Source organism: Vidua macroura, chromosome 20, assembly GCF_024509145.1.
Source record: "Vidua macroura isolate BioBank_ID:100142 chromosome 20, ASM2450914v1, whole genome shotgun sequence".
In the NCBI taxonomy this organism is placed as follows: Eukaryota; Metazoa; Chordata; class Aves; order Passeriformes; family Viduidae; genus Vidua; species Vidua macroura.
Window position 1 is genome coordinate 5,592,452 of NC_071590.1, and position 22,795 is coordinate 5,615,246.

Below are 22,795 nucleotides of genomic sequence, written 5' to 3' on the forward strand. Positions count from 1 at the left end.
TTCAGAGATTTAATAACCCAAATACTTCACTTCCCTCCTGATCAAAGGAAGCAGCAACTTGAGAGTGCCTTGTTGAGAGTCCTCAGTGCTGCGGAGGCTGACTGGGACTGTCACCTCCACATTCCCCTCAGAGCAGGAGCCAGATTTTACCACAGCTGACCCAAATGCCTTCATGAGCTGGTTGCAGAGGGAAGCCAGCTCTTCCAGAGGCTGGAAGGGCCAGTTGTGGAAGGCAGCCCATGGAATTCATTCACTGTCTGTGCTCCCCCATCGCATGACTGCGCCTGGAGCCCGAGTGTGGGACTGCTCCTTTGAGTGCCAGAGGAGCTATTTCAAGCTGTTAGCCCAAAGACTCATCAATAAGTCATAAGGCCCAGAAAGGAAGTCAAAAGAAGGGGAAAAAACAGTTGCTGAAGCAGAATAAATAGTAACTTCCATTGCATTCTGTTAAACTAAAAGGAGAATGAGCTGCTTAAAAATATTTCTCTCTATGGGCTGCTACAATGCAGGAATCCAACCCAGATCCACCTCCTGGAGACCTGAGGTGAGAGAGGCAGCTGCAGTGCAGGTTAACTGCATTTTGGGACACTGGGAAAATCATCCTGGAAGACTCAGAGCAGAAGCAGGAGTTGCTGACCTCCACTCCACAGCATGGCAACAGTGGCGAAGAGCCTGCTTCCAGGGAGAATTGTCTGCCTGATGATTTCCAGACCACTGGAGACAGTCTCTGGTCCAAAGCAGAGAGGAACATCTCCCTGGATCTGTCCTGCCTTTATCAGATTGACAGCCCAATCTGATAAAGAGGCTCCCCCAGGGAGTGCTGTCCCTGCTATGCACCAACACTCTCATTAATGAAACATTAGCTGCTCGTATCATTTCTCCTCTGCCTTTCCTGGAACACACAGTTTGCCTTGGATTAAGCTATCTGGGGCAGGGATGTGCCTCTGTGAAACACCCTGGAATTTAAGAGCACTAGAGAATATTAATCACTCAGCAGTTGCCATATTTCCTGCAATTCCTTTAATTGCCTCAATTCTTACTGACAGCTCTCTCTGCTCCACCACAGGTACTTTTTCTGTTCAGATCTGCTCCAGTTAAGTCCAGCTAAACCTCATGCCCAGTTTACAGAACAGTGTTACTGCAACAAAGCCCTTAATCTACACAGATGCAAGCAGTTGGTTTGAGGTGTTTGAAAAGTCATACATTTCAACAATTTCAGTTTTTCTGGGAAAAGCTTGGAAAAGGAAGATGACTAAGTTTTGGCCAGACTTGAGGCCAAAGTTTACACGTGGTATTGTGTGATTAGAGCCTTACCACACGGTGTTGGGCACCTGCTGAGCTCCCCCCTGCCCAGAACGAGACAATCCTCACCTGGAGGTTGTTCAGAGGCTCCATTTTCATGACTGGTCCCAGAGTGTTGAGGGGCAGGGAGACATCAATACTTTGGTTTGGCATCAGAGGTGTGTGAATGGCCAGGGGGGTGCTTGGGATGACTCCAAAGCTGGGCAAGAGAAAAACAGAGGTGATGAGAGCAGCCTTGCATTGTCTAAAATATGTCCAAAATATAATGTTCCTTTTGGCAAGCACCACCTGCCTCATCTTCCCACTACTCCTGAGGTGCCCCTGCTGCTGCTCCAGGGAGGGAACACAGCTCAAATGAGCAGACAAAGTAGGACAAGGCATGGGAAACTCAGTCATTTGCTGACAAATTCACCACCCTGCCCCAGGGACCAGCTCCTGGGAACTCTCCCATTTCCCACGTGGCACTGGTCTGTGTGCTGAGCACCAGCCTGCCCAGCAAGGAATGACCTGCACTCAGAGCCAGGTGCTGTTTCTCTGCTCCTGAGCTCCAGAGCACTGCAGGTAGGGTGCATCACACACTGCATGGCTGCTGCAGTGGCAGAGGGACCTGGAGCCAGCCCAGAGCAAAGAGCCAGCCAAGGAGGAACATGTGGCTTGGAACAGCACTGCAGAACAAATGAATCAACACATGCAGCTGCCTGGTCCTGAATGACAGCACCTGGCCCAGCTGCCTGGTTGGAGGCTCCTTCACTGGGAATGTGTCCCAGCAATGTTTACTTGCCTCTTCAGTCCAAGGAACACTGAATTCCACAGGCACCTCTGCTGAGCATGGAGAAGAGAGAAAGCATCTCACATTTAACACAGCACTCCTGTACTACAGACCAGCTGCTTTCCAAAAGCAGATGGAAGCCCAGATGTTTTGGTGTCCACTCATAAATGCATTTCTCTTTAGCAGAATTCACATTAGCTCAGAGGTCTCAGGGTGTTTGCAGGATGGATAGGTGTATATTTTTATTTTACTTGCTAAAAGCCTGATGCTGTCTCTGTACAGTCAGCCACATTTATCAGGTTTGTCACTCTCTCAGAAACCATTTTTGGTTCTCCTTAGTTTTCAGCTCTAGGAAGTTGAAATAGGAATATTCCTAGCAAGGGCTAGGATCAATCAACCCACATGATTTGCCTTCTGCAGCCATTTCACCTTGGAGGACACAAACCCTCGTGTTTTCCCTAAGACTCAGGGGCTGTGATATTACAGCACACCAGAGCTTTAGCTTTCTTTTAATTTTTTTTTAATGCTTTATCCCAAGACTGCAGTGAATACCATTAGCAGCAGCAGGAAAGGAGGGAAAAACAATAGAAACTTCCCAATCACAACCTTCATATTTACACTTAAAGAACCAGCCCTCTGCAGCTCTTTCTAATGCACCAGGCACAGTGGAAAGCATTGACAGAGAACAGCATTTGTAAAAGAGTAAATAAATAGTAGTAGGTTGTGTATGGAGCTTGTGCTGCAAGATGAAAAACTGCTGGTTTATTGTACAGTGTTTAAACTTTTTACATCCTCAGAGTAGGTGTGGCTAAAACATAGCTTGATGTATGGGGGAGAAAAATAAAAAAAATAATGCCTGTTCTTCCAGGTTAATTTGCATGAAACATTCACATACAGCAGCTTAGCAAAACTCTCCAGAAAAGATGGCAGTCCAGGGAGAACATTTACTAAGACTTATTCAGCATAATGACTTTTCTAAGTAAATCTTATTCGTCCCAAGAAATCCTGAATTTGCAAGAGTGAGATTAAAGAGATGGTTTCAGTGGATCTTCAGCAGAGAGAAGCCTTTTCCAGTGAAGTGATATTAAGGAATATAGAGAACATGTCAGTCACAAGATACTCTTTGCAGTCTTGATAAGAAGTAGCCTGGTCCTTGCTGAAGAGAACACACAGCAAACCACAGGATAAGCTCTCTGCATAGGGTATTTGTGGGAAGACACCGTGGCTGTGCTGCCATGTCATGTACTTTGGCTGAGATGGGTTTCCAAGAACAATCTGAATTCTATCATCCACGCTCTGAACTTTCAAGTGGCTGCTGCTTCTGACAGAATTGTTCTGCTGCCTATTACAGGGAGAACATGTGCCACAGGCTCCAAACTTGCAGCTCCTTCAGAGACAAGCAGCTTTATTAAAGAATCTTGTGCTTCCAGACAGTCTGAGGGGCAGCAGAGCAATTAAGTCACGAGGCAGAGGCATCATGGGTTGATACCTGTGCAGCTCAGATCCTGCCTCTGTGCTCCTGCTTTGCCCAGGGCACTTACTGGCTATAAACCCACCAACCTGCCTAACAACTCATGAGGCTGCTGGAAAACTCCACCGAGGTTAAATGGGGCAGATGCTGTTTCAGAGCTGGGAGAAGGATGGCATTGTCTGCTGCCTGTTTCCTCCCAGATTTATCAGTCTGTGTTTTCAGCCATTTCACACAATTTTGGTGTGATGGAGAGGTCAGGCTGTATCATCCAAGCTATTTCCATAACTGCATTATACACCTAAGCACAAGCCCTCCTCAAATTTAGCAGCGTAGGCACAAACTCCTTTCCCAGGAGAGTTCAATCTGTTGAACACAGTGCATTGCTAATTACTTCTTACCTGTTCTTATTGAACTGAATGGCAAAGTCAGTCATGTGCTGCAAAGCCTTATTGGTAAAGTTCATCTCCATGTAGATATGTCCCTGCCTGTGGCTGAATGTGCCTGAGATCTCCAATCCTTTAGCCTTCACTGCAGGCAGCCAAACCTTGAACACAAGAGATGTCATTCAGCGTGAGCAGCCTGGCCTGAAGACAACAAACAAGCAGAGTTTTCCAATAAACACAAGTCCTGAGCTCAGAAATCCACCTAGACTGGCACACTGAGCCCACAAAGGCTAAAGAAACACTGCAGGGAAGATGGGACATGGGGTGTTGAAAGGATGGAGCTCACCACTGAGGAATAACCTTGCTGCTCCCAATCCATATTTGTTCACAGCACCCACAGAAGAAATCAAATTATTACAGCATTAATGTGCACAAGAGCAGGGACAGCTTGTGTTCATCACAGCAACGTGAGACTCACCCAGTCTGCTGCTGGACTTCTCTGAGGGCTGGTTGGGCTCTTAGAGGCAGGACAACACTAAAGTTTGAACCAAATAAAATCACAGGGCTGATACTATTATCTGTTGGGTTCTGGATTCCCAAATCACCTCTGTGGGAAAAACCCAAACCCAGATCTGAGTGGTGCAAAATGAGGCACTACTTAACTGAAAATTACTGAATTACTGTGGGTTTTTTTATATAAGGTGCAATAATTGCAAGGACCAAAATCTTTGAGTACAGTCTGCTGTACCTTGAGATCCTCGATTTCAGAGGATGGTTTAAAATTATCCACCCATGGAGTGCTAATTTTTGTTTATTCCCTTTCAGGAACCTGAGCTCCCTGTGGCTGCTCCACAGCCAGTTTCCAGAACCACGTTCTGTGTCTCATGATCTCTCCCAACTCCATGCTTCAGCCAAAGCCTCTGTGATCTCTGTCGCTGACAGAACATTTCTCTGCATTCCACTGCAGCACCATCATCCTAACCACGTGATTTTATCTCCACTGTCACATTGGATTCCTCCAAATAAACAAACAAACCTCTGCTAGGGAAGTTGATGCAAATTCTGTCTTTTGCCCTCAGTTTTCTGGGGAAGCTTGTTAAGAGGTAGGTCTGCAGGAAAGCTGCTCTGACACAAGGGAAAGTCTGGGATCTTATCTAAGCCATTCTTTAGAGAAATGCTGTCACAGGTAAAATGAGGAACTGCTAAAATGCCAGAAGTCTGTAACTAATAACTAACATGGTCTCCAACACGTGGTTACTCTACTTGGGAAAAGCCCAGGGCACTCCTAATGGGACCGAGTTGAAGTTTTAGCACCAGAAACCCACAATAAATGGGACAAGTGAGCAGTGTCAGATTTGTAGCTCAAGGGGAGGCAAGAAACTGGGGATGACTGTTTTTCCTTACGTACAGACTTGGGAGCCACGTATCCTCCAGGAGCCATCCCTATGCCAGATGAGAGCTCAAAGAGATCGTTGAGTCCACTGCTGACCACTGCTGGGGTGGGAGAAGGGGCAAAGGTGGCTGGCACAGAGGAGGGAATGTAGGTCTGTCCCACCTGGAGGAGTCAGAAAGAACAGGCACTCATTAACATCACGTGTAGCACTGCTTATTAAATAAACCATGAACTCGGGCAATATCCTAAATATTTTAAAGCCATTTGCAGCTTCCCCACTGATTTATCAATAGTGCTAAATTATGCATTTGAATTCCAAAGCTCTTGGCAGCTAATCCCTACACTCGGCTGTCACCTCCACCAAGCTTCCACATCATTTTTTATAGCTCCAGTTATCTGTTCCCACTGTAGAGGAATCTTCTCCATATCTCCTTCTCATAAGACAATATGCTTTGTGGATCTACAGAAACCCAGGGAAAAGAGGAAATGCTTCAAACCTACTACGTCAGTCTTGAGGAATCTGCAAGATTTTGCATATCCAGAGATAGCAAGGGAGTCATGACCGTGTTGTGTACTCCCACCCAAAGCCAGAGCTCTGCATTCTCAGCACTCGGGCCCTAAAGGTTCATTACATGAAGCAGAGTCTGCCAGAGGACAACCTTCCTGCAAGAAGGGCAATCAGTCCCTCCCAGGACTTAAATGAGGGCATCAAAGCTGGAATATTAACCTTTAGGTGCCCAGCTTCAGATGGGACAGTCACACTCAAGTTACACTCCCAAATTCTCTTCCTAGCAGGATGAATGCCGTGCTTGAGAATGGGATTCTCCAGCCAGCAGCCCAAAAACAGGCAGAGTGACCAGGACAGAACTGCCTGGTGGGTTTTTGCTGGCCCAGGAGGGCAGAGACCTGGCTTTGTAGGTATGATCACCACAGGGAAGCATCTCCCATGTCCTGCTGTGGGCTGCCTGGGTGTACAGGTGTTCTGTGCCACCAGCTCTCCTCTGCCCTGTGCTGAAGGAAGGAAGGAATGCCAGATTTGCAGGGAAAGGAGGAGAGAGAATGACTGCAGCCATAACAAGGGTCTCTGAAAAGCCCTCCTTCCAGAACTGAGCATGCTTTCCTCACTGAATTACTGGATACAGAGTCCTGGGAAGAGGGATTGGAGCTTTCTAGGGGACACCACTTCTGGCTGTGGCTTGGAAGCACGCTCCCTCCTGCCCACTGCATCTCCAAGCCATGTTTCATTCCCTTTCCACACTCTTCTGGAAGAAGCTGCTATGAGCTTGAAGCCAAGGCTACTTTAAGAGCAGGCTGAAACTGTCCCATGTCCTGGCAAGAGCTGTAGGCAGGAGGACACCCCCAAAGCACAGGCACAGAGGAGGTGGCCGGTGGCAGCACTGACCACACGTAGTAGGAAAGCTCAGAGCACCTGACCCTGATGTCCAGGCAAAAATCTTACGTGGAGTGTGGGAAGAGAAAGCACTGAGTTCAGGCAAGTCTGTGGTGACACTGGGTTAGGGTTACAGACCAGGCTTTGTGAGTAGGGATAAGCATCCTTGGCCTTTCAGCTGCTAAAGCAGTTGCACAAGGATGAGGCACTGCCAGGGTTAACGCTGGTGCTCCAACTAAAAGCTCTGAGGAAGAAGAGCTAAGCAGAGAGAGTGAACAGCTCTGGCCCTGGCTGCTCTTAGGAAAGCCCAGGTGGCAGCTGGACTCAAATCGACATAGGTGGAGACTTGTGTGTTTGAGTTGCATTTATCCATTTTCCAACATCTTCAGGGCTTTAAAAAGCACCTTCCAGCACGCAATGGGTGAGCTTACACTGAAAAACCCTGAGCTTTGAGCAGCTTTGGAAATTGGGGAAAAAAATGGAATGGCACTTACTGCCGGGCTTCCTCCAATGCCCCCGCCAAGGTCACTGCCAAGCTGAAAGAGAGAAGGAGAGAGAGGAGAGGAAGACCGAGATCATTTCAGCCAAGGGTCAGACAGCCAGGGCGGAGCCCGGGCACTGCGAGCACGGATCGCTCCTGCACAGGACAGATGGAAATGCAGTGCTGGGAAAGCACAGGGAACAGAGGGGCTGCTTGCTGCTGTGTGAGCAGAGCTACTTGGAGAACTACCCCATACCTTCACTGTGGTTAATAAGAACCAAAATCCATCCCTTCTTGTGCCTGTTGTTTGCACCAAAACCTCCCTTCTTCACGTTTTATGCATCGGTGCTTTCCCCTCAGCCCTGCTGCTGCCAGCAGGCCCCAAGCAGCTCCACAAAACCCAGTGGGGTAACTGTGAAATGGCATAAAAATAAAGCTGACAGGAAGGCTCACTTCCTGAAAGCTTTAGTTTTCTAGGGAACGGCTACGAACCACGGGCAAACACAAAGCATCTTGGCTGTGTTCCTCCGACACGCGGCTCCTTTCAACAACGAGGAAGAAAGAGAAGGGGATCTGTGCTGGCTCTGACAACAGCTCAGAGAGGGGGGCTTTGAAGATGCTCCCCTCCCTCAGACAGGGAAAAAACAGCTTCATCATCTAATGGGCATTCCAACAGCAAAGAGACCTCACAGTGCACCAGGCTATTTCAGTACCAATTTCTGCCAAGCTACACAGACACATCTGAGGTGACCCAAACAGCCCTCCAGAAACACTAAATCCTCTCTGGGGCCCTTCTGCAGCCCACCTAGAAGCTCTGCCCGCACAAGTTCCCTTTACAAAACACCCAGACCACATTCCCGGTGACAAAGCCCATGTTTCAAACCTCCACATCATTCTACACGCTCAGGAGGATTCAGAGATCAGGACAGGCTCCAAGGCTTGGCTACAAGTGCTGTTTGCAAGTACAACATCACTCCTGTGAACATTTAAAATGCACTTAACTGATAACCAGGAGGAAACAAGCACAGATCTGCAGTGGTTAATTCACTGCAGAGCCATCTCCAGGCTTATCTGTGTCCCAGGCTTTTCTTCTGAAGACCAGGGTAATTTCTTTTTGCCTAGAACAGGGTTTTTTGGGGGTCAAATTCAGACAGGGAACATGACCTGACAGCATTCACAGAGGATGATGCAAGGGTGAGGTAAGAGCCAGCCCCATTAGGAAAAGGCTGGACTGGCAGAGTAGAACATCACAGCTCACCAGAGATTGTTTTACTCTTCCATTTGATTTGGGTTTGGGGAGTTAGTTTGTTTTTTAAAAAGCATGTGACAAACTGGGTCAACGAAGGCTCTGGATATGTTGTTCAAATAAGTGCTGGTGTGTCAGAATATTGAACAAATACACCATATAGGTGATGCAAAAGCTTCCAGGATTGCCTGTGCTTAGAGCCAAAAAGGCTCTGACCTTTTTCCTCTGCACAAAGAACTTGGAAATTAACTTTGCTCTGATCCCCTCCAGCCTGTTCCCTGAGAGATCTCACAGCAAATGTGTTTTATGCTGGTCAAGAAATACCATAAAGCTTCATACCTCTCTCCATCAGAGCACAGATAAAAAGGATAAATAGCCCTGAGAAGAGCAGCAAAGGCAAGACAGTGACTTGCCAGATGATAACTAGCCTCCATAAAACCTGTAAAATGTGACAAATCCCTGTGCTTCCTTGGGTCTCTCTCCTATTCCCAGGCACCTCTCCTTCCCCTAGTCCTCACAGGAGCAACATTAACCACTCTAAGTAGGTGTTAGAAAAGAACAAATCACACACAATTTGATTTTTGTTGAGAGGCCTTAAGAGCTTTTTTCCTGGGTGGGACTCAGTTTATCCCTACTTGAGGCCATGGCAGAAGCTGAGGAAATTCCTCATCTTTTTCAACAGCCACCTCTCCATACAGCAACCCAGTCTCTGGCTGTTCAGTTTTGCTTAGCTGACTTAAGAAATAACAGATTAAAGTGAGTGATTCCAAAGTCAAAAGAAGGATCAGTCAGAGACCAAAGGAAGCCAGCCAGAGGATGCAAATCCAATTAATATTGAGCTTATAAAATAAGGCTTATTACACTGTCAAGTCTCCCCCACTGAAACAGCCTGACAGAGGAGAGTTTTGTTCTATTGACTTCCCTCTAAGCCAAGGCATGGTTTAGATTAATATATCAGATCATTTACATCTTGTTAGTGGCTCACTGAGGAGTAATAAATGCAACTATTACACCTCATCCCTATTCATAGTCTTGCATGCAGATGAACTTCATGCTTTATATTGACAGGCAAAGAAGTCTGGGGGAAAAAAAAGAAACCAGTTCATTCCCAGATATTATTGTATGCACAGAGGATTTCTGGTTCTGTTGTCTGCAGCAGCAGAAAGGCTGGTTTATCAAGCAGCAAGCATTTTACAAAGGGTGTTATGGAAATGACTGAATAATTCTGCATAATCAAGCCAGATGTTAACTATTCTACCATTTCCTACTACACTCATCAGAAGGAGCTGCAGGGCAGTAGGAACCCAACCTCGAAGCAGCTCATACACTGATGTTGGCTGCAAGGGACAGGGAATGACACATTGGGGTTCCTTGAGCTATCCACAAGTCTTCCATTTTCCCTAAATGTCAGGCCTTGGGGGGGAGAAGTAGAATGTGGATTTATTGCTTTAGTTAAGACTCCAGCTCTCACAAAAAAAGGAGAAAAAAACCCTGACTGGCTCAGAGAATTTACCAGGAGCCCCTGTGTGTTTTCAGATTGGACCCATCATCTCTTCTCCATGCCAGGAAGCTCTGAGCTGCTGCAGCCCCTCTGTAGTGGCTGGAGGGCTCTGCAGAGCACAGCCTGAGCCTCTCCTGGTTCCTGTGCTCGGGCCCAAGCACTGCAGACGTGCTCCAGAGCTGCAGAGCCAGTGCCAAGGAGCTGCAGCTCCTCCAGGTCCCTACAGGCAGAGCTGGCTCTGTCCTGACTGAAGAGAGAAGCAACAGCATTTCTACTGCACCAGAAGTTACAGGGGGGGAGTTAATAAAGAACTGATCAATTCTGGGCTGCATTTCCCATTGCAGCAGCACAAAGTCTCTTTTTCTGTTTTTCCTGCCTGTCACCCTCCCATGGCACTGATGCTTTCCCCATTCAGGAACTGTAGGTCTGGTTTTCCTCCTGTGGGATGCCCAAACCATAACTTTATTCCAAACTCAGAGTGATGGAAGGGACTGTAACAGTGATGTGTGTGAGTAAGAGGGAAGGAGGAAGACAGAGGGAACAGGAACCAATTACCCACAGAGTGTCCTCTCCCATCTGGAGTGACAGGCAGAGTGCAGAAGGAAAGAAACAGATATTAGTCAGGAGTGAAGTGCTGCTGAAGCAATTCCCCAGGACTGGCAGCTCTGGTTAACCATTTCCATTTGTCTCATGGGCAGACAGACACTCCTGCCAGGAGGACAACCTGGATCTGCCTTACAGGAGAGTCAGGAACAGCCCCACAGAGGAGAGGACCACGTTAATACAGCAGTCAGCCCCACTCACTGTGAAGGTGGGTGGACAAGGGTTGGCTCTTGATGGTCCAAAGGAGTTTGTGGCACTGCAAACTCCTGATCCTGATCCTAAAGTTGGCAGCTTTGCCTCCTGCTGAAGAGCACAAAGCCTCTGGTTCAGGATGAAGAGCTGCCAGCTTCAGGAGATGAGCAGAGGATGGACAGGGAGTCTCGGCCTCCAGAGGCATTAAAGTTCTTCAAACAGGAATTCTCTTTATTCTCTCCAAACCTATCCTGCCATTACAGCACCCAAGCAGCCATATGGGTTTAAAGAAGAGGCTGTATCAATAAAAGCAGTGCCAGCACCTTTTCCCAAACTGCATCAGCACCTCTACTTTGCACAAGTTGGCTTGGATGGTGCCGCAGCTGCTCTGCAGTTGGAGAGCCTTTGCCCTGCAATTCCAGCCCTGTGGAAGCAGTTATGCTGACTTATGAAGTGTAGCAGTGCTGGAGTTACTGCATTAGGAGGGTTTATTTGCATCTTAAGAGCAGCTTGTAATGAAGTGACTTTGCTGAAGTGTTCATGTGATCCTGAGGGGCTACAATCACTTCTGCAAAATGACGTGAGGCTTTTGGAGCACCAAAAAATAACAGGGAGGGTGGAGCCAGGGACAGAAGCTTCAACAATCACTGCTCAGCAACTGCCTTGCCTTGTGCCCACAGCATAATCAGGCTTCCAGGGCAGCTGTGCATATTTCCTGGACCACAACTCATGGGTTAACAGGGGCCAATTGCCTTCTCGCTGCCTCACACCACAAAGCAGGAGTCAAGCACCAGCTCAAGGTGCTGCCTGCACCCAGAAAGACAGCAGCAAGGAACACAAGGCATCTACCCAGCAGAAATGGGGTGAGATGCTGAGAGCAGGGCTGCTGGCAGCCCCCCTGGGGCAGGCTAACCCTGTGAGAGAGCCCTGGGCTGCAGGGATCTCACTGCACACACCACTGTGGCTCACACAGAGGCAGTTCAGTGCCTGTTTTGTGTCTGTTTGCACACCAAGCCAGGATGGCAGAGCACAAGGGCTGCTCTCCAAACCAGGGACAGCTGTGTCAAAGCTGCTGGAGGACAGGTCACACTGCCAATACCACAGTCACCAGTTTCATGCACTTCCTGCTAATGCTTTGCCCTGCTGAGAGACTTCCATCAGCAAGCAAAACTGAGTCCTAACCATTTTCATTCTCCAAAGTATAAAAAAACCAAGCTGCTCACAAAGCTCTAGCAGTCCTGTGACTGCCACAACAGCTTTGAATCAGCTATGAATGAGTGACCCACCAAAATAGCTCCTTTTCCACACCAGCCCTGCCCCAGCAATGGATTTGTGTCCTTTGTCAGAAATCTTAACAGATTCCTTTATAGCTCATCAAACCTCCACAGCCCAGATGAAAGGAGTCACTCAGCTCCTTGTCAAAGGCTGGAGGAGCACTCTGGGAAAGGATCATCACATCCACTGCATAAATGGATGTTGGGGCTGACCTGGCACAGCATTGTGCACTCACATTGTACTTCCAGGAAAAGGTAAATGAAGTAACTTTCCTAAGATTATACACAGCAAATCACTTGCAGAGCCAGGAGAGGAATGTGGCACCCCAGGGCAGATTGAAGGTCACTTTGGGGCTTTTTTATAAAACATTGCTGAGTCCCTAATCAACCCCAGCACTCCAGGATGTTGTCCATTGAGGCCAGACTTTGAATTCTCCACTTGAAAGCAGTCAGACAGGGAGGGAGGGAGGGAGGGACACCAGCAGCCCCTGCTCACAGCCTTGTGGATGAGGCAGGCACTTCAGACTGCTGGAATAGGGGTTTCCTCCCAGGCTGCTGAGCCTGTGGTGCCTGGAGCTCAGGGTGAGCTGGTGCTCAGCTCCCACCCTCCATGCCACTGCAGTGATGGGACACAGCCCTGAATGGTGTGGAACAGACCTTGGGGTCTTGGGGTCAGACCCCCCTAAATCCATCCAGATTACACAGAGAGGCACAGCCCCACATGTGACAGCCCAAACCAGTGCAGGCATTACAGAAAACTGAGGATATTCAGTGTTTATCAAACAGCTTTTCAATTTAGGACATAAATCAACCTGACCAGCTGCCAGTCTCGAATCAATAATATTCTTGTAGATGAGTGGCTAGAGCATTAAATAAAATCCTTACATAACAGACAATCCAAGCCTGTCCATTCCTGCAGATTTACTGCTCTGCCCCCGGGTTTCAAGCCAGCCTTCCTGGCTCCTGGCCACAGTGCCCTGCTCCCAGACAGTGCAGGAGCTCCCAGGAAGCACAGAGCCCTCGTGCTCTGGGGATTTGCAGAACAAATGAATGCACAGAAAGGTTTAAAGGCAAAAATGTCATGTCAGCACAGACAGACATCCTGCAAAGCACTGCACCATTGCACAGGAGTTGGGAGAGTGACTGTAACCTGCACGAAATTCAGCCACTTGAGGGAAAATAGCATCAAACTCCAGCTCTTGGGATGAACAGCTCTGCACCCAGCAATCTGCTCTCCCACATGTTTTGTTTCTCCCCCATTAGTGACTGCTATGGCTACTTTACAGTGTGGAGCTGGAGATCCCAAGTAGTTTTGTAAAGTGGGTTTAGTCACCATTTTATAGAAAAAGAAAATTGAGCAGAGAAGAACAAGATCTGCCCATGGTGGCAAAACAGGGCACAACCTGTTCCCTAGAAAAAAGCTCTCCAGAAGTCCTACAGCAAGTCTGCTCTGCTTACAAGCAATGCTCTTGTACCAAAGGTCCTTTTTCTCCTCTTTTTAATTGTTAACACATGCTCAGCATCTGTGCATGCATGTTACATTTAATGCCAATTACAGAACTCACTATGGAGCTAAGATTTACTCACTAAGGAAATTAACCTCACAAGCAGCTGGAGTCTCACTAGTCATGGGCATAAATATCTGGCAGTGCTGAGGACAATTCAAATGAACAATATTAATTTGGTGTTTGTGCAGCTTTACACCATTCAGTCTCTATTTAAATAAGAAGAAAAAGAAAAGCCCACAGTTTAAGGAATGGAAATAGAATGGCATTTTCCATGGAAGTTAATGCTGCTGTTGGTCTTTCTGGGTCAGTCCCATTGGGATTTTCACTGCAAGAACATCCCTCTGATGAGACAACCCCTCCAAAGGCAAGGGGGCAGAAGAGGGGATCAGCAGATGACACTGAGTGGGTGTGACAAACTGGCTGAGATCCTGCCAGCAGCCTCTTGCAGAGCTCCAGGTGCCTTTGAGGCACTCACAGGACTGAGGCAATGTCACCATCACAGTGTCTGTCAGTCTGCCCAACAAAGCAGGAGAAGAAATGCACTAAAAAAAACCTTAAGGAGTAACAGAAAGGGAAATTTCAAAGCAGAACAATTCAGACATTGCTGGCCCCCAGGTGTTTTTGATCCCTGGTCAAGGGTGAAGAGCTCAGCCCTTCTTCAAGGGGCACACTGGGATGTGTCTCACCTCCTTCCCACCCACAGCAATCAGGCCTGTGGGATCTGCAGTTTGAGACTGATTTTGGCATGGCACAAACATGGTTTAATATTAGACTGAGATCCAAATGCCAATCCTCTTGGCAAGCCCTGCAGCCCAAGGCACTTCCCAGCAATTTGGGTAATACCAGGTTAGGGTTAACCCAGCTTGAGACTTGTTAAACACATGCCCACAGCAACAAACACACAGATCACATTCACTCACTAATTAAGCTTATTATCCTAGGCTCATTTAGGTTGGAAAAGACCTCCACAGCATTCCACCAGCACTGCCAAGGCCACCACTAAACCATGTCCCCAAGTGCCACATCTAGATGATTTTTAAGTGACCCCAGCACTGCCCTAGTGCCCATTCCAGTGCTTGAAAACCCTTTTGGTGAAGACAGATTTCCCAATATTCAATTTAAACCTCCCTTGGACAAGTAGAGGCCATTCCCTCTTATCCTGTCACTTGTTACCTGACAAGAGAGACTGACCAAGAGAAGGAAAAGCTGGAGCTTTGATGCAACAGCCCTCCAATAGAAAGCATCCACCTTCAAAAACCACACCAGGATTCAGATTTTGTTTTTTAGTGCTTCCCCATTTACTCAGCTGAGAGAGCACTGGCCATGCAGCCCCAGGCACAGCTACTCCCCATCCAGACAGGATCATTTTGTCAGATCACACTCCATAACCCCATGGATGTGCTTAAGGCTTGAGAAAAATATTAAGTGAAAGCCTGCTACCATTTCAACTAACAGCTCCACTGTCAGAGCAGGTCACTAAATTAAGCCCATTAATGCCAGCTGTGAGACAGCTCTTCTCCCAAAACCAAGTTTTACTTCTACTGTGTCCATTTATTTGTGTGACACTAATGAGGAACAAAGGGTTACTGTGAGAGGCCTGGAAGGCAGCAGAGAGGAACTGAGGTGCAAATCATGCTGTAGTACCACAGGCAGCACCACCTTCTGCAGTGCCTTCATTCCTTAATTCCCAGTGCCAGGTTTTTAGAGGCACGACTTGCAGTGCAGGGAAAGGCTGCACAGCTCACTGCTCTGGCCTCACTGCTGCTTTCCCAGCAAGTCCAGCTTGACCATTTTGTTAAACCCCAGTAAGAGCAGTGTCCCTGCTAGCCAAACACCTGTGGTTAGAGAGTGCAGAGCCTACAGTACCTCTGCCCTCTGTGAGAGCCAGTGCCATTAAGGGTTAATTGTTTCCAGCTCATTAGGCCATGAAACACTGGAGCTGGAACTGTGTTTAACTTTTGCTTTAGTAAGCTTATGGTGGTTTAAAAAAATAAATATTTGGCCAATAAGGATTTGTTGAATTGGAGGATTGGTTCATCCAGCTGCCTCCTACCTCTGTTATTCAGAGCTTGACTCAGAACTGAAAGTGCACCTGAACCAGGCAGAGAAAACCTAGCCCAACTTATCACAAGCCAAACCTCAAGCAAGATAAATCCACTCCAAGTCTGAGAAACACCCAACTATGTCTGTCCCCTGGCGCAGTCTTACTTGATTTACATGGTGCAAATACACCCAGGAGAGCTTCTTCCCCCTGTGGGGAAGCCAGCAGGGAGCTGGGCACGTGTGTGCTGTGCTCCCAGGCTGACCCTTACAGTCAGCACTCCTCACTGCCTGCCTGCCACCAGCCTCAAAGCACAGCACTGACCTCTGCCCTGCTGCTGGCTCCCTGCTAAGTGATTTTCTCACTGCAGCTCATGCCCAGCTCCCTCCCCAGAGCAGAGGGGAGGTGTGATTGCTCCCACTGGAGCCTGACCCTGTTAGTGCCAGGGCAGGTGCCTGGTGAGCAGCTCTGGCACAGGGAGGACTGCACAGAGAGCTCCCTCTTGACCTCACTGCAATTAAAATGTCACTGATATTAAACCATGGCATGCTCTGGAGAATACACAAATGGGAAGACACAGGGTTACAGCCTGAGAGCTTTAGCACTGAAATTCAGGAGGGCTGGGAATCGGGTGAAATAAATGCCTTCTTGAAAGGGAGCCTGATTCAAACAGAAAGCAGAGAAACACCTTTACAGCCTTAAAGCAACTTTTTGGTTTTCTTCTACAGACAGAAAAAGCACAGAGCAAATATATCCACTGACCATGGGGATGCTACAGCATGCAGCAACATTCACTGTAGAGCAGGAAAAGCCTGCTGAAAGTTAGTACAATAACTCTGGTTAAATCCTCCTGGAGTTTCAGGACTCAGCACTGGGAGCTCAGCTCACTGAGCATTAAAAATGATCAAGGCTTTTCAGAGATAAGCACAGCTCTAATTATCTCCCACCAGCTAAAGAGGATGTGCTGCTTACCAAGCTGTCCAGCCCTCCTCCCAGGAGGTCCACAGCACCCATCTGCATGGAGGACACTTGGGGCACATTCACAGGGGGCCCCAGGTCCAGGTTGAGGAGGTCCCCCAGGAGGTCACCCTGGGATGGGATGACCTGTGGCTGCTCCAGGTTTGTGGTGGTCGTGGTGCCCACGGGGCTGTCACCAGCATCGGTGCTGTGGGGGGAGAAAAAGAAGCAGAAAAGACAAATATCAGTCACCTCTGGTCTCCAGCTCCAGGTTCCCAGCATGGAGAAACACAGCAAGAGGTGGCTCAGCAGCAGAAGCCAGGCAAAAGGTGGTGCCAGCAGCTGCTCTGGCCACTGTCCTGCACCAGGCACCAGGCTCTTCAGCGCTTTGAGCACAAAGGTTTTCCCTGCACTGGATGTGGTTTTCAGCCCAGCAAAGGAAATCTTGCAAGGGGTGAATCCTACCCACCCTGAGAATCAGAGACCCCCTCCAAAACAGAGAGCCATGGGTACCACATGGGCTACAGAACTGAAAAGAAGCATTTCCTACCTCAGATTAAACCTACAGATATGATTTTCAGCCCACTAAGCCTGAGAATGACATGAAAACAGGGAAAAATAAATAATCCAGATTTTCTCAGAGATCTAACACTGATAAAACCCTTGAGCCCTTACTCTAACCAGTGCAAACTCCACCACTTCCCTCAGATCTAGATTAATCACCTTCTCCTGACCAGCAGCAAGGTCCATCAGTCTTTCCTAATTGAAAAACTCAATCTAAAATTGATTCTTCCCTTCTATCAATAATTTCCTTTCCTCTGAGTTAGCAGGCATGCTAATTACTAGTCTAGAAACACTCATTATACAGCTTCCAAAATTTATCATCATATGCAGTCTGGCTACCTTTTCTATCTTTTATATTCACTTGTCACTGAAATTGATAACAAGGAGAGGGTAAAAAAATAACTGTAGCTCCTGGAGAACTCACCACAATGTATTTATTCTTTAAATCCAGAGATGCTCATATTTTAGATAATTAAAATCCATTTTATATTCTGTTTCCAGCAGAAACAGAATAAAAATTCCACTGATAAAATGATTTCTAGCTGAGGTTACTGCAGCCAGCAGGTAAGTGCCCACAATTGCTGTGGGAATTAGTGTCCTGACAAGGTGTTAAACACTGGGGCTGCTCTGCAAACACTGCAGCTTCTGATTTTGAGTAGCCAAAATTCTCTTATCCTTATTCAGCTATTGAGGGGAAAGATTCAGTGACAGAGGATAAGCTGCTCCCAATGCCAGTGCCAGGAGGAGAAGATGGAGCATAAGGAGTGCAGAATGAATTAGTTACCAGGCAGCAGCAGGAAGGCTTGAGAGCTTCTTTGCATTAAAAGCTTTAGAGCCCCAATAGCACTAATATTAGCTGTCCTTTCTGCTGCTGCCTTCAGCAGGGAGAGTGCTGAGTGTGCTGAAGTGCTCACTGAAGCATTCCTGAGGAGAGGTGGTGACTGTGATCCACCCCCAGCCTGGGAACAGGAACAGCCTCTCTGAGAGAGGCACATCACAAACCACTCGGCTCCCTCCCAGGATATAATCCCTCTAACACTCCACCCCTTCAACACTTACTCATCCTTCTCCTGATGGAGACACAGAAGTCCCTCCATGTCTTGTGTAACTGCTGCTGCCCCAAAGCCCAGCAAGAAATTGGGAAAGGACAAAGCTCAGTTGGTTTGTTTGAAAAAAGCAAAACCCCAGACTTCCATTTGTAAAGAATCTCTTTAAGGAGATTCCTATAAACAACTCTGCATTTTCTTTGAAAGAAAATAAATTGATAAAGAGTATGTGGGTTAAAAAGGGCAAAAAGACTTGATATAAGCTTTCCCCCTAACAGTCTTGGGTTTGGCCATGGGAATTGGAGATTTGGGCCTGTGAGTTCAGCCTCCAGCAGTTCCCAGATGTTGGAGTCACAAGAGATGCACAGCCTGAATCAGAATCAAAATTTTTCTGCAGCCACCTGTGAAACGGAAACAGAGACTCCTGCCCAAGTCTAATCAGACTTGCTTCTCCCAGGAGCCCTGTTAACATCTTCCCAAATTTCCCTGCTGAATTATGGCTGAGCAGAGGTGGTGGGAGCCACCACAGGAGGAAACATTGCCAAGCCATCAGATTTCTCCCCCACCCTCAGGACACATCTGCAGCTCTGTGACACTGGGGCTCGCTGGAGAGGCAGGAACATTTCACCATCTGTGAGCTGTCCAACGGGTGCCCCCATCAGCTGAGAGCTGCAAGAAACCTGCCCTACAGTGCTCTGAATGGAAAATGAATGAATCAAAATGCCATGTAGTGTGTTCTGCCAACCAGAACTCCTGGGTTTATACCCAGGGAAGCACCACTCAAGGCAGTGCTGTCTTGACCCTCTTAAACCACATTCACTGTGGACATCTCCCCATTCCCATCAGTCTCTACCACAAGGATCAGCCACCACAATGGTCACTGGAGTGCAGGACTTGTACAGAAAATCACCTCACCTCACTGTTTGGACTTATCTTTCACTGGGAACCCTTAACTTGCCTTAAACTGATGCAGAAAACCCCAATAATGGGGCCTTTTGAGGTGAGCTCCTATCAGAGAAGCCTGGTGTGCCATTAACTAACCCCACTCATTTTTAAATTTATCACTGCATCAGTTTGATCAGTGTGCAGCACGCTCTGCTGAGCATCCCTCAGACCTTCCCCCAGCTTGCACTGCTGACTGAGGCCTGGAGGTTTGGTTTTTTTTGAGGTTTTTTTTAAGCAATGGTTCTGCCAAAGTCAGAAAATACTTAAGGTCAGCAGACTGAGCATGAGCAACGAGAGTCACGCACACAGACACTACATGCAAGAAGATAATAAACTGCTCCTTCAAAAAGCTGAATTCTCTGAGCTAAATCCCCATAAATGCTATTTGCTGTAGTGACCTGGAACAACAGCATACAGGAAGGCTGGTAACACCAAAAACCAGCTCATTTTGAGACAAATCTTTGATTAGGAGAAGTAGGAAAGTGGTCACTGCTTTTCCTGTCCAACTGGTACATTTGTACTTGCTGATTCTAGGTCAGTGCAGCCAGACTTGATTTCAGGCAGGGAGAAAACAACTCAGCTTCCCAAAGCCAGCCACCACAGAAATAGCTTTAGTTGCTAAGAATAGCAGAGAAGTGGTATCAGAAAATAGAAAAGAAGCAGCATCGCACACTGATTTATCAGTGCAACAGCAAAAAATAGCACTCCAAATGTCACTTTGGGAATATTATTAAGAGGTAAGCCTGGCTACTCTGCCTCTTGCTGCAAAATACACTCATTTTTGTAATTAATACCGTTAGTGCAAATAGCAAACTGCTCACCTGAATGAGGGACCATGGGAACAGGCCCAACAGCAACACGGCCCCAGCTGGGACTGAGGCACTGCCTGCTCTTGCAGAACTAACCTGCTGCCAGAACTGAGATCCCAGGGAGGCACTGAAGCACCAGGCAATGAGCCAAAGCATTTCCCCCAGCTCACAAAGGTCAGACAGACCATGTCAGTCTACCCATCTTTTTTTGAGCCCTAACAGGCTTAGATGGATTTTGCACTTCCCTTGCTTTACAGGCACCAAGTGAGAAAGGGAGTTTTACTAATCTTTCTCTGTTTCATGTTCCAGCAGTGAAGGATCCCTGTGCTTGCCTGTTCTAGGAAAGTGATACTGCATTCCAGGAGACAGGCTCGTAAAGCTGAACTGTTGCTGAAGCAAAGCTCCTACAAAATCTTCTTCAGAAAGATGCCTGTTCTCACTCTAGCCCTCCTTGCACCAGTCATCCAAAGCTTCTGCTTTTGTACTCAAATTCATATCAAGAGCACTTATAACCAATGTCTTCTCAAAAAACATCCCAGCTTCTCCTCACACAGGAACTTTGATACGTGCTGTGTCTTTTGATCCAGGAACTTGGACAACTCCATAGCCAGGATGGCATTCTGCAATGAAACAGCCCCTTGAACGACCTGCAAACTATCAACAAAATCCCTCTAGGGTCTTCTAAAAGATTTTGGCATCCTTTGGACTGTTTGCTAGAAAGAAACAACCAACCCTGCCCATGACCCCCAGGGCTGCCTGAGCTCACCTGCCATGGTGGATTGGCAGGTGCTTGCGGTGGATGCCATGGCTGCCCTCCACGAAAGCGTTGGGTGGTTTGTGGTACACAGAAGCCAGAGACCCAATGTGGCAGATCAGCTCATCCAGCAGGGTTGGCTCAATCAGATCAGTCTCCTCAGAAATCAGTGGCTTTTCTGAGAGCACCACTTCCTTGGCAGTCACTGGATCCGTGGAAAGAAGGCGCCAGTAGATGTAGCCACGATCCCGCAGGTCTGGGTTGTCAGAATCCTGAGACAAAGCAATGCATCACTCACAGGTCTCAAGTCAACTAATGCCTGCAATCATTTTATTCTTCTGGATTAAAAAACCCCAACCAGCCAGCAGCCACAGCCACCAATTTCAAAATGATGTTACAAACTGCTTGTTGAGATGAACATCTTAAAATTAAGAACAAGAACCAAAGTATTAATGCCTGGCTTCCTGCTCAGGGAGGAAAAATTCCAGAATTTACATCCCACAATTGCCCCAAACCACAGAGCTGCCAACTGTTTTCCAAACTTCCCTGCCACTGAGTGTTAGGAGAAATCCAGAGAAAAGAGCATGAGTGGCAATGACTGGTGCACACTAAGAGCAGACACACAGCACTGCATATTGTCCAAGATTCCTGGAAATATGACATACCCAAGGCACTGCTGGACAAAAAAGATGCTGCAGAGCCACATCTTAATAAGCCATATTCTTTATAGCAAAAGAGATCTTAATTTACCCTGCCTTTTAGTTATCTAATGAAGTATGGAGAGATGCTAATGATACACACTTAGGGTACTTCATCAGTTCTCCAGCTGTCAATAATACTTTGTTTTATTGCAGATACTTTTGCCTCTGCATGAAGTGCTAATTATTTCTCTCGTCTTTGAGCAGCTCTGCCCAGAGCAGCAAAGTGAGTGGGGATGGTTTGCTGATAACGTTCTAGGGAGAGGAAGGTGCTGTGACTTTATGTTGTAGTGAACTGTTCATGGAAACAAGAGCTTGGAGTTTTAATCCTCACATTAGCAGAATAATAGGGTTAGAAGGTTTTTCCCCCGATAAAATTCCAGCAAAATATTGTACACCTCACTAGCCCTCCTCTTGGCATTTCTTTTTCTCTTCTGTGCTCTCATTACTGCCCTGTCAGAATCTGCATCTGCCATCTGCCTCAAGACATTCTCAAACCTTATCTTGGAATGAGACTCAGCTCATTTTGCTTGTAAGGACTTAAATTAATCTCTCTGTTGTCTCACACATTATCTCTGCAGAGCTGGTTTCGTGTGATGGTAGAATTGTGGACCCTTTACACTTTAACAATCCCTCCCAGACTCTGCACTCAGGATCAGGCAGGGCTTCTGCAAGGGCACACATGAAAGGCTACACTCTCCTACTGCAAGCACCTACAGATTCAAGGCTGACTGTTTCTTCTCACAGCCAAAAAACCACACTGGAAACTGGTAAACCTACTGAAACAAGAGGCTCAAATCTCTCCCAGTTTCTGTCCCAATTCTCCTCTCTCCAGGGTCTGCATGCACACCTGTGGAGCAACACCAGTGAACCCTGGCCAGCCCAGCTCCCCACCCATGCAACAGCAATGGGGATGCAGAGGCCTGAGACCTCAATTCCTGTGTTTCTTCCAGCCCCAGCTGCTCCAGTGCTATTTTTACCAGAGCTGGCTGGATGAAGCTGGCTCCTGCTACAACCACACCTGCAGTCTGCTGTGCAGACAAGCTCTGAGACACTCAAAGTGCAACAATACCTAAGCTAGGGAAAGAAACACACATGTAATTACTCTCCCACTCAAGTGAAGCACACCATCTCTACCTAGAAATTAGACCTTGAAGCATAAGGTTTTTCAATGTTTTACAGCCAGTTATCCTACATTGACTTATTATTCATATAAAATACAAAAAGCCAGACTGAATCAACATTTGTGACAAACAGAGAAACAAACCCAGACACCTGTTATATTCTGAGGGTGCCATTAAATGTTTTGTGAGTCAGCACAGTGGGTTTCAGCACTTAGTACCTTTCTTCTGTTGGCTCAGGCAAATGATACAGCATGCCCATGGCCCACTCCTCTCTGAAAAGCAGCTCAGATCCTGCCTAACAGCAGGTTTTGAAGCAAGAAAAGCAGGTCATGGGTTTGTTGCTG

At 47.3% G+C, this 22,795-nt stretch overlaps 1 protein-coding gene across 4 annotated transcripts in view; it reads right to left on the minus strand.

Moving 5' to 3' along the window:
• The window catches only part of AP2B1 (adaptor related protein complex 2 subunit beta 1), a 76,464-nt gene that overhangs the window by 19,052 nt on the left and 34,617 nt on the right, over window positions 1–22,795 (minus strand). For 3 of the 4 annotated variants that reach the window (XM_053995505.1, XM_053995506.1, XM_053995507.1), the window contains exons 13-18: window positions 20,642–20,901; window positions 16,527–16,719; window positions 7,203–7,244; window positions 5,334–5,480; window positions 3,941–4,086; window positions 1,372–1,501 (exon numbers count right to left, since the gene is read on the minus strand). In XM_053995505.1, the coding sequence (XP_053851480.1) occupies window positions 1,372–1,501; window positions 3,941–4,086; window positions 5,334–5,480; window positions 7,203–7,244; window positions 16,527–16,719; window positions 20,642–20,901 (918 nt within the window). The remainder of the gene's footprint in view (window positions 1–1,371; window positions 1,502–3,940; window positions 4,087–5,333; window positions 5,481–7,202; window positions 7,245–16,526; window positions 16,720–20,641; window positions 20,902–22,795) is intronic. The other variant, XM_053995508.1, reaches the window with a different exon arrangement.